This window comes from Strigops habroptila, chromosome 5, assembly GCF_004027225.2.
Source record: "Strigops habroptila isolate Jane chromosome 5, bStrHab1.2.pri, whole genome shotgun sequence".
Taxonomy (NCBI): Eukaryota; Metazoa; Chordata; class Aves; order Psittaciformes; family Psittacidae; genus Strigops; species Strigops habroptila.
The window spans coordinates 53,956,185-53,968,357 of record NC_044281.2 but is presented as its reverse complement, the minus strand read 5'-3'; the positions used below and the strand labels follow the sequence as shown (position 1 = coordinate 53,968,357).

General features: G+C 39.8%; 1 protein-coding gene across 2 annotated transcripts in view; it reads right to left on the bottom strand.

Annotated features, from left to right (window-relative positions):
* The window catches only part of ADCY5 (adenylate cyclase 5), a 216,093-nt gene that overhangs the window by 80,809 nt on the left and 123,111 nt on the right, over window positions 1-12,173 (bottom strand). For both annotated transcript variants that reach the window (XM_030487012.2, XM_030487014.1), the window contains exons 2-3: window positions 11,086-11,235; window positions 4,914-5,035 (exon numbers count right to left, since the gene is read on the bottom strand). In XM_030487012.2, the coding sequence (XP_030342872.1) occupies window positions 4,914-5,035; window positions 11,086-11,235 (272 nt within the window). The remainder of the gene's footprint in view (window positions 1-4,913; window positions 5,036-11,085; window positions 11,236-12,173) is intronic.

The following is a 12,173-nucleotide window of genomic DNA, read 5'->3' as shown; positions in this document are numbered from 1 at the left end:
CATCTTGCAATCTAAGAATTTAACACACTTCATAAGCAACTAACGATAGGTATCACAACACCTATAAGGCAAAGAAGTTAAGTTGACATGGCTGGTCTGAATAACCTGACACTCAGCCAAAATGCAACAATTTGGTAATTTTTAAGGGGAGAAATTTTGGTATTAGAATATCATTAAATCAGAAAACTAGTTGAAAATTGTTTTTGTTTACAAAGTTGAAAGCAAATGGACTGTTTCATTTCTGCAAATCGTTTAGTTCAAGTTGCCAAGATGTTTAAAAAACTCTGAGATCAAGTTAATGTTGTAGAGTACATGACTCATAAGAATTATGTGAAGGGGAGAAGAGAGGAGACTCACTTTCACCGTGCTTGGATGCCAGCCCTAAAATAAGCTTCTTGAAACAGTTCATCAAAGGAATTTCAGTGACAAAGCCAACCTTTATCCCTTCACAGAGGACTTCAAAACTCCTTTTATAGCACAGAGATTACTGTATTTGGCCAAACCTAGATAACATTAAAGCCACTATCACTGCAGTGAGATACTATAAATAGCAAGAGTAACATGAAACATTTAAAATTCTGCCTGGAAAGCATGATAGATAAACAATATTATCTATGTGTATTTTAGGGTTTTTCTATCAGACATAATCTCATTCACGATAACGTGAACTGATTTAGTTACATAATTCACCTTGTTTACCCAAAATTACTTGCATAGTCTTGGGAACTCCTTTCCTGATTGCGTTTGACAATAGACTTTATATTTAACACACACATATGTGGGAAAGGTCAAATCACACTCTGAGGTTCTGGATTTGTCAAAGTTAATTCTCATTCAGTAAATCAGGACAGGAAACGGTTTCATTCTCTGTTAGAAGGTCCTGTTCATTTGCATAAAAAAAGAGTGTATTAACCCCAAACCTCTTCATCTTACTTTTGTCATCACCCTAAATTCTTCAGAAGAACATAATAGTGAAACAAATTTTGCTGCCAAAAATGACAGGAAATTATATTTTCGTTGTGGATAAATTAGTCTCTGAACTTTACTTTCCATAACAATAAGCAGGAGATTATGAACTCATTCACAGGAAGTCCTGATAAGACTCAAAATTGATTTGCTTTACCCATTCAGGTCAGAAAGACCACTGTGTGTTGCATAAAAATACCATCTTTCCCCAAACAGAGAGATAGCCCACCCTCTAAGACAAGTGTAACACAGTAAGTAATACCATGGTAGAGCTGCCCCTTACTAAAGGATAATGGCTGTGTTTTATGGACCTAATGCTGGCACCTGAGGAAGATGTCTTTTCTACATAGGTTTTGAATTAACTTTTTTTTTCTTAAATAAAAAAAGAAGTGTGTAACCTTTTTAAAAAGAAAAAAAGAAGCCTGTAAACTAGTGTCTAAACCTAAGTGTATCACAGCAGAACTGGTCATTCAAAGACTCCTCATTTTAAAACAGAAAGGAAAAAAACAACCACACAGTAACTTCACATAATTTTAGAGTAACAATTTTTGCTGGTACTGTGGTTTGGTTTTGGTTTTTAATTAAAATTAGAGGTGGTCCCAAAAGCCCAGACCCAATCATCCCTGAAAATTAGAATACTTAATCTTGTCTGGAACAGAATTTAGTAAGCCACTTCTCACATACAAAATGTCAAACCAGGCTAAGTGCATGAGGCTGTGCTACTTCACCTCCCAAGTTCAAAGGGCCAAAGTCCTGGATGGAAACCTTCAGTGCCAGTGAGGCTCATTATTTCCACGTTGACTATGAAAGCAGTAAGCAACCTCACCCTGAATACCCAGTAAAAATTGGATCTCAGGCTCCAGGCATTACGATGGCAATGAAACTTTTAAATCAATAGCTAATTAAAATTCTCATCCATTATACTTTTGTTTATAATCTACCTTTTTAACTGATCTGGGAGAGCAAGAAAAGAGAATGGCTGGATACAGCTGATGGAGGAGGGAAACCTGCACCCCTTTGCAGACACACAGACCTTCCCGCTTCTACGAACTGTGGAGGAAATAAATGCTCCTGCTCATAAATCATCAACAGGAAGCTAGATTCAATGGCTGGGCACAGTACCCTTGCACCGACTTCACATACTTCTCAATTGCCTTGACACAATAACCTTTAGCTCATACAAACTTGAATCTTATGACATTTTTGAACAGTGACAAAAACAAATCAAAATTGCTTGGAGCGTTCTCATCTCAAAAGCCTCCCCTTGAGCATTTTCCCATGAAAAGTAAAAAGCATGCTTGCTTTTATTCAGCCCGTTCATTAGTTCACATCATTGAGATGCTAACCCTCCTCATCAGTGTGTTTCTGTGTGCATGTAAATGCTTCAAAATCATCTGCAGTCATTCCCACTAGAGGTGGTTTCAGTGCACCAAGGCAGGAGCAAAGGCTCCATGCTGAACTCCTAGTGCGAAATGAGTCACTTGTTCCAAATCATGTTTCTTTTTTTCAATATTCGTACTTAGTTATTCATTTCCCTGAAGTACGTGAAGATGAGATGTTCCTAAGTTTCTATTTGCTCTCAGTACATACACTATTTTATTCCTATTTCTTATCTCTCTTTTCCAGCCTTTTCCATGATCTCTGTGGGCTTTGATTTAGGAGCTCATAGACACAGGCACAAAATCCATTCTTTGAGGAAGATACCATTTAAGTTCTTTCCCCTTGCAAGACATTTTGAGACCTTGGCCTCCTTTGCACTGGAGACAGTCAGCACCTGCAAGGGCTTGATTCCTAAACAATCATTACCATAATGGACAAAGTCAAAATTACTTTTGGGCTGCAGAATATAATCTATTATGGAAAGGTTTGTATTATTCAAGAAATATGCAAGATGTGAAAATTGCATGTTTGCAAGCTACTTGCTAGCTACCCATGAAGACAGTCCAAGAAAATGATTGGTGCATTTACCCATCTATGTATACATGTTTAACCTTTCATGTTACTTAACAGCCATAACTGAAAATCATAGCAAACTCTTTTCTCTTTCTATCCTCTGGGTCATACATTATTTTTTGTTGTATCTCTTGAGGTCACCATTTCTCCATACCAGCCATTATCTTTGGGCTATTTTCTCCAATCATAATTGTTTTGCCAGATTCCCCTCTCCCTTCGAATTTAGTTTATTATTGTTTATTTAGTTTTTGTTTATTTAGTGATACACATAAAATTTCAAGTAAGTATCATCCTAAAGTCATAATCACCTTTACTGAGATCTGATTGTACTGAACAACTTTCAAACCTGCAAATAATGACATACGGAAATTGATGTGAAAGACTATAATACTACACTGACTAGTCTCATGTCATATCTAACAAATTGCATTCAGTTTGAATGTCAGGCTGACCTCTGAGTACTGGAACAAATTAATTCACAAAAGGCATCTATCACAAGAAATCTACTGCTCAAACAAGCTCAGTGCCATTAAGGAAAAAATGAATGTAAATACACAAAACCTAACCTAATCTACTGTGGTACATACTCTGCTGAGGGCACTCTGGATAGCATCTTCCTCTCTCCTTCATCATTATATATACATTCTTTATTTTTCATCACTGAACCATTATTGTCTTTGATATCTGATAATGTTTTTGTTTTCAATATTGCTACTGGATCTTTATCTGTTTACTAAGTCAAAACCAAAAAAATAAAGGCTGAACTAAGTCCACCCAAGCCAGCACATGGACTTGCCCTGGTATTGGTGAGTTTTATATAAGACTCTACATTCAACAATGAGCAACCTGCTCCCAGTTTCTGCTTGTACATTACCTGTCCCCGCAACCCATAATGCTAAGGAAATGTCTTCAAATGCTTCAGAATTTCGTGTGAATTTCCCTCATCAACTATTGGAGACTATGCAGGTTGCAGTATATTAGAGATGTAAGAAATTCACTTTTATTTGCTGAGAAGCAAGGACCAAAAAATATAATTCCCCAACATACTTAAAGCTATATAAGAGAGAAGGCTACGCAAGCAGTTTACAGGAAAACCTCTTGTTAAAGAGGGAATAGAGAGGGGAAGAAGAGAAGCTGTCTGTCCCCAGTCCTCGTGTCTCAGTAGAAATATTTATAGACTGACAGAGCTGTTACATCGCTCCTGGACCTAGCTTAGCAGAGACATAACTGATCCCCAAAGAGGTCAGGTACAACAGCAGAGGTAAAACACACTGAGATTAAGTTAAAATTAACTTTGTATATGAAGTCCATAAAGATATTAAGCAACAAATGCACTACTTTATTGTCTCTTCCCCTGGGAAGTGGACAGTGGGAACCAGGTGATGTGAGAATCTCATGGGGCTGGACTACTCCAGCAACATGGACTGGGTTTGATTTTGCACGACTTGCCAGAGATCGGCTATTAGTTTCTTCTGCTCATCGGGGAAGACCAAGGAGCAACACATTGCTGGGTGACTGAGCAGGTACCAAAGGCTGCCTGTAATTTTAGTGGACACCCTGCTTGTAATTCCAGGTGATCTTAACCTCAGCTGGGCTCTGCAATTCACCCCACGGAAAGAGTTCCCAATCTTTAACTTGCTTACCAAAAGGGTGCTTGTATACTGTCAAAAAATAACTGAGTCCAAATATACCACCTTATCAAAAGCACCAAGACTCACTCCAGGAAAGGAAGCAAAACAAAAAAACAAACAAAAAACCTAAGGAAAGAAATCAGTTAAAGTTGCTTCTCAAAGGCAAATGTTGCAGGAATATAACAATTAGGAGGAGGCAATCGTCCTCCTGTCCTGTAAACTGACTTTCAAAAGTCAACTTTAGAGTCTTTACACTTACTTTGGATTATGTGTTGCTGTCATCTTTGTCCCTGGGTGTTAAGTACCAAGCACTGGGAGGGTTCCTCCTCCCCAGGCAGCTGGGAAACAGGATGCTCTTCTTACCTGACATTGTCATGCTTCTGGATGTAGATCTTATGAAACATCATATCTTCCTGTTTGGCATTAATGTCAGCTTTCATCTCCATGGCAACATGTCGAGGAAGTACAGAGAGCAGGAGACGCTCCTGTGGAGTCAGACAGATGAACCAATTAAAACACCTGCTGCCCAGTTAACAAACACACTTTGTTCCTTACTGGGGAGAAATGAGTCATCAGTTTGGGGAGAGATGAGTACCACCAAACAAAATGGTCTCCAGAAACCCAGGAGTTGATCGCCTAACGAGTTATATGCAATTCTGTCCCAACCCTACAATAAGAATTCAATGATTTTAGAAGAAAAAATAGTATTTTCATCCTAGCTGCACTGGGCTTGTGATTCACAGTTGCCAATTCTTGCAAATAAAGAAGCCATGCAACACAAAAAGTGCCCATGCACCATTATTGGAAGGACTCTGATAAATTACACTGTCTGACCTCCCACAAGGCTTCTCCTAACCACCATGAAGTCCTCTTTCACATAACACCAGAGGTCTGATACCCCAGCGCCCTTGGGCGCAATTTAAAATTCCTTCCTCTCCTATCTAATCATCTGAGCACATTCCCCCAGCAGGCACAAACCTGTTCTTAGCAGCTAAAAAGTCAATAGGAATGCCCCAATAAAACTAGCATGAAAAAATAGCACAACTATACAATTCAGTATTATACTTCTACACTTAAAACCACTATTAGGGCCCAATTGCATTAAGACCTGTAAACCCACCCACTCACCTACAAGAGTATTTTCAAGAACCATCTCTGCCATCAACAATTCACAGCTCTCCACCCTCATTTGGCACTTCTATTTACTGCTAATAGCTTTAGTGTGACTTTCATAACATTATTTTGGAAGCTGTTCCACATATAGTTCTGCATGCTAGGCAAAAATTAGTTACATGACAAAATGATGACTTTCTTGTAATTTTCCTAAAAACTCACACAAAAGCCTATGCTTGCTATTATTCTAAACTTGGTGGCAATTTCATGCAGAAGCTGTAGAATTAAAATCTGCAGGTAATATGTGCCCTAGGTATGCATTTGTGTATTTCAGCAATCACACATGAGAAATTCTGCCCAGACCTCCTTTTTATTCCCAGTCACACCCCTTGCAGATCAAAAGAAGTTTTTGCTGTGGCTGAAGAAGGTGGGGAGCATCTCCTTTGGGAGCCGCTCCACTGTGGTTCAAGCTGAAGGCAGTGCTCCGAAATAGTTGAAGAATCCCAAAAGCTTATGCTGCTCTTGTCATTATTTTTCTTTAGCTGCAGTGAGCAGAAGGAAGAAAAGGGCCTTCCTGACAACAGACACAATGTGGCATAAAGTAAGGTCCCTAACCTTATCTAACAGCTCATTACTTCTCAACAGCAGAAGGAACAGTAGGGCTCAGGCACAGTCCTGACTCGGAGGGGCCAGCAATCCTGCACTAGTCACTCACATCACCAAACCTATTGCCTATACTACAGTTACAGGCACATTCCTGGTTTCTCATTTCTAGTTTTAACTGAAAGTTCACCATTTATTTCTTCCTTTAAGGAAAGAGAGGAACTTTGGGAGAACCAGTGGAAGATGTATTCACTAGAAATGTGCTTACTATGCACTGAGACTCTTTATAGTCTGTGACACTGCCCGGTGTTTCATTTTTCCACCCTTCAATGTGTACCTTAAAGAGATTCTTGCCACTAGTTGCTGAAGAGGTAGTAGTAACACAGAAGATGATGTGTTGAAGGGATTTTCATCTTTTCTGCCCAAAACTGCAGCAGTCCTGACAAGATTGTTTTTATTTTTTAAAGTACTCTCACCTTCACTAGCATACTGTAGGTGCTAACAGTTACATATTCACATTAAAAAAAACCATGAATCATGCACGTGTCCTCAGGCTTCTGTCATCTATTAGTGTACTCCTTGAGTGCAAAAGCACAACATATTTGTATGCTTTTCAGAGTAACTGGTGTACATGCTGTTGTCATTTGCATATTATAATAGGCATCCTCAAATGTGTGAAAGCTGCTATTTTACGTGTGATTTTACACATCCTCTAAATAACTTGGAGCTTTATGGGAGGTTCAGGGGCACCCACAGGTTTGGAACATTCCCTGTGGGCGCACGAGCATGGAAGGAGGTTTTTTTTTACTTGCTTACAAAATAAGGACACATTCAGGGGACCGAGCTTTTCTTACTAGCACTCACAAGAGATTTTCACATACATTTCTGGCTAACATTTTCTTGAAAGGCCCCCACTCCTACTCTTCCTGACTCCATAGGCACTTGCCAGATTAAATCACCAATATTTTCAAGACACTTGAGGTCTCCAGGAGATGAACTAACACCGCTCTGAACTTTCAGCAACCAGGGAATAAGATAGGCTTATCAACTCATCCTTACCTCTAAACTGACAGATGCACCACTCAGTGGGTAAGGAACTGGCTGGATGGTCACACTCAGAGAGTTGTGGCCAACGGCTTGGTGTCCAAGTAAAAATCAGTGACAAGTGGCATTCCTCAGGGGTCGGTATTGGGCCTGGCGCTGTTCAACAACTTTGTCAGTGACATGGACAGTGAGACTGAGTGCACCCTCAGCAAGTTTGCTGGTGACACCAAGCTGTATGGTGTGGTCAACACGCTGGAGGGAATGGATGCCATCCAGAGGAACTTTGACATGTTTGAGATGTGGGCCCATGAGAACTTCATCAAGTTCAACAAGTCCAAGTGCAAGGTCCTGCACCTGGGTCGGGGCAATCCCAAACATAAATACAGGCTAGGCAGAGAATCAATTAAGGGCAGCCCTGAGGAGAAGGATTTGGGGGTGTTGATTGATGAGAAGCTCAATGTGACCCAGGAATATGCACTCGCAGCCCAGAAAGCCAATTGTATCCTGGGCTGCATCAAAAGAAGCATGGCCAGCAGGTCAAGGAAGGTGATTCTCCCCTTCTACTCTGCTCTCATGAGATCCCACCTGGAGTACTGCATTCAGCTCTGGATTCCCAACATGAAAAGCATGTGGACTTGCTGAAGCAAGTCCAGAGCAGGCCACGAAGATGATCAGAGGGCTAGTGCGTCTCTACCATGGTTACAGGCTGCAAGAGTTGGGGTTTTTCAGCCTGGAGAAGAGGTTTAGGAAAGACCTTAGAGAAGTCTTCCAGTACCTAAAGGTGGCTTATAAGAAAACTGGAGAGGGACTTTTTAGAAGGCCCTGTAGTGATAGGACAAGAGGGAATGGCTTTAAACTGAAAGAGGGTAGATTTAGACTAGACATTAGGAAGAAATTCTTTACTATGAGGGTGGTGAGACACTGGCACAGGTTGCCCAGAGAAGTTGGTAGATGTCCCAACCCTGGAAGTGTTTAAGGCCAGCTTGAGCAACCTGGTCTAGTGGAAGGTGTTTGTGTCCATGGCAGGGGGGTTGGAACTAGATCATCTTTAAGGTCCCTTCCAACCCAAACTATTCTATGATTCTGTGAAGTGAAACAAATACACGTAAGCACACCCCTTCATGCAGCAACTATTTAGGAAGTTGAGCCATGTTACAGAGTTGTCTATTATCTTTATTCTGTTGGGATCATCACAATCACTGAAAATAATCTCTGAAGCTAACAGGAGGAGCCTGTAGCAAGTGCCTTTGTAAAGCACAAGCCATGTTAAAAGACCTCCAAACTAACAAAATCCCTATTTTTTATTTTAAATGGAACACATAAATTAAAGCCTGCATTTGAGTACAATTTTCATTTTGCTGAAAGGACTAGAAACTACTACAGCCCTCACTGTAAAATCATTTACTATGCACCAGCGAGGGGACTAGCACTGCTGTTTTACAAGTATAACAAGGCTGCATTCTGACCTGATAAAAAAAGCAAGAGCAAATTCATATGTAATTCTCACTTCAAAATAAGATGCAAGTATAGTTCCACTGAATTATACATCAAAAAATGCATCCTGAGGAGCACTAGACTCTAGAATAGGCACAGATGAAAGAGTACAATACAGGTCTACTCTGTTTACATATATACACATAGATACATGTATACGTGGGCACACTCATCCCTATGATGACTCTGTACTAGATAGTAATTTTAACAATTTACGTCATAACCTCCCAAGATGATCTCAAAGCACTACAAATATTTAACGTCTTATGACTATCTATTTGTCTTCAGGTTTAATAACACTTATTTTTCACCAGAAGTTAAGTGATATAGACATTAAAAAGAGAAGGAGAGAACAACTTTTCAGATACAAAAGACAAGCAATGCTAGAAGTAAAACTGCAGAACCTATAACCCATCTCTTCATAGAATCATACTCAAATCTTAAATATTTCCACACTACAGATTGTGGAGAACATCAAGCAACACTGATTCCCATTATGGCTGTGGCCTATGTTATCTTGAATAATGAAATCACAAGAAACCTCTTGTCTGCATTGGACAGTCTGGATTTTTATTTACTTTCTTGCTAATTTTGCATGCTGATAAACGCTTAATAAAGGAAACTACACATTCCTTTGCCTGAGAGAATCTGCCTGTCATTAACAGAGAACAGCACACAGGAGCACCATCAGATCTCCAGGCACACAACAATAACACTGTTGGACTGTGCAGTTGCGTTTCCTTCCACCCCTGTTTGAAGACTGGCTCTCCCGGGTGCGGGCTGAGCTGTCCTTATTTGTGTCTGCTGTCACCTCAAGATTATCTCAATATATTATGCATAAGGATACAACTGAACTGAACCTGGAGATCAAGGTCAGTGCAAGCTGTAGCAGCAAATCATCTTAGTAGGAGTCCCCCTGCTGTGAGGACCCCTTGTTACCGCTGGAACTACTGGAGGGTGCTTTAAGTGACTGGCTTTGACCCATGTTTTTCTGATGTCCTGGCTTTCTTCTGTATGGTAGAGTACTTTCTGGGGAAGGGGAGAAGAAAAAGGCATAAAACTAGGGCATTTGCCAGGGCTTTTTTCATTAACTACTTCTGACACAGAAGCACCTAAATCTGGAACAGCACAAGCATTTGAGCCATGCCTCCCTCTCAGCAGGGAGGACAGAGCTGTAATCAGTAAGTAAAACAGGGTATTCTCTTGGCTCAATCCTTTCCTCCATTTCAAGGTGTGGAAGGAAGAGCAGCTGCTCATTTCATCTTTCTGAGACTACATTTGTTTCAAACGAAAAAGGAGCCTTGAGCATGAATCTTTACATACTAGATGCTACATACTACACATACTAGCAAAATAAAACATGTACAAGTTATTTCATAGTAAGGGGTGAACAGCAAGTATGCCAACCAGAAGTACCTCATGAAACACTGCCAAAAGACAAATCCGTAGATGCAGATGGGCTGAGACATGAAGGAAAATTAAGCTGTGTTGCCACAGAGATGCAAAGACACTACAGTTGATTCATTTCCCTGACCTCTTCTCTAAAGCCACAAGCTACAAAATATCTCCCAAGGGTAGAATGGAAGCCCCATTTTATGATCAATTTCAAATTGGACTGGACAAACCATTATGAATTGTACTGCAGGGCAGAGATGTGTGTTAGCAAGGAAATAGTCAAGCTGCCCCTAAAGGTCTTTTGTATCTAATTCTGAGGACACAAGAGTTTCATTGTAAGAGAACCCACAAATAAATTAGGGGAGTTGATATGCTTGGTACCTAGCTATCAAGCTAGGCTGTGTGCTTGCAGTGACAGGTTTTTTTTCAGCAAAAATTATTGAAGTTGGTGATGAATCTTACTTTTTTTTACAAATACAATTCTCTTGAGGCTTATAAGGTATACAGAAGTGTGTAAGCAGGTAGGAACCTTTGGGAAAGGCAGGAAGAGGACCTTTTAGGAACCATCGAGGGACAGATTGTCTTGTCAATGATTTTTAACCTTTCATTTCTGAAACCTGCCTTACAGCTACCTTCATTCTGTGTAATTTTAATCTGCAGAGCATAGACCGCAGGATTTGTCGATGTCTGTGGAGAAGTCTATCAGGGTATTAAGGAAGAAATACTCCCCTGAACAATCTTTCAAACCTTTAAAAATCTTGCCCTCTGCCATCAGCATATTTTTACTTGGATTAGTTAAGAAATAAGAGGCCTGCAAATCCCATCCAATCTGCATGCTATTTCTGCTGCAGCAACTTCATTTCTTTTTTCCCACTGTTGCTCTTACCTGCTGCTGGTTTTCCCTTTGAGAATGCAGCCTGGCTTGTATGCATTCCCTGGTCTCTTGGAAAGCCTGTCTTTGGGACACCTCTGCTGGGTAGTGGGTACACACGCCTACAATGTTTGTACAGGAGAAGATGAGAACATTGGAGACCAGCTGAAACAAAAGAAATAAAAAAGAGAAAAATACTTCGTTACACTTTGGAAACCTGCCATCGGTAACAAAGCACCAGCCAGAACCCAGCCCCTTCCATGAATCCTTAATCCAAGCCATGTTTAAACCTCATGCTCTTAATTCCAGTGTATTTTACCTCTCTAGTCTTTAAAATACAAAATTTCCATATTTGGCCTCAAATATATGTTCTTAACATTGCGTATTACTTCACTGGTAAAAAATACAATTTCACTGGTAATTCTGTAATCTTGCTTTTGGTAATCCAATATCTTGGAACCATTGTGACAAATAGCTATCTAAAAATGCATCATTGCTTTGTCAGCTAAAAGTCAGCTAAGACTTGTGCAGACAGATCTGGCAGAAGAACACAAATATTTCCATGTTTGTGTACCTATATATCTGGCTTGAAAACATATCAGGGATACATTAAACCATTACTTTTATAAGTCTGAATCATATTTATACTGGACAAACACGAAGGAAAAGCTGCATCACTCTTCTACTCTCACTTGGGTTATATTTTGTAAGGAATCACATAACTTTTGCTGAAAACTAGTGTTGCAACCTTCTGTTTCCCAACTATTTTTTTATTAAAAAGGAATAAAAAATATCTATGCCCACTGGTGGCATTTAGTTCATGCAAAATGTTCAAAACCGATTCTGACAGTATCATGTAAACATTTCCCTTGACAGAGGTTAGTCACAGCATAATTTTTTGAGAGTTGCACAAGCTATGCTGGACTTCCCTTGAGGACAGACTTATTTGAAACCCCTCTCATCTCTTCTAGAGGGAAAGACTGTCAGACCTGAAGGATTTTAAAAATAGGGATCTTTGGTCTAATCCCTAATGAGTCCAAATATACCCTTTGCCTTTATTACTTTTTACTGCAGAATAAAAAAATAATAAAAAAAAAAAATAA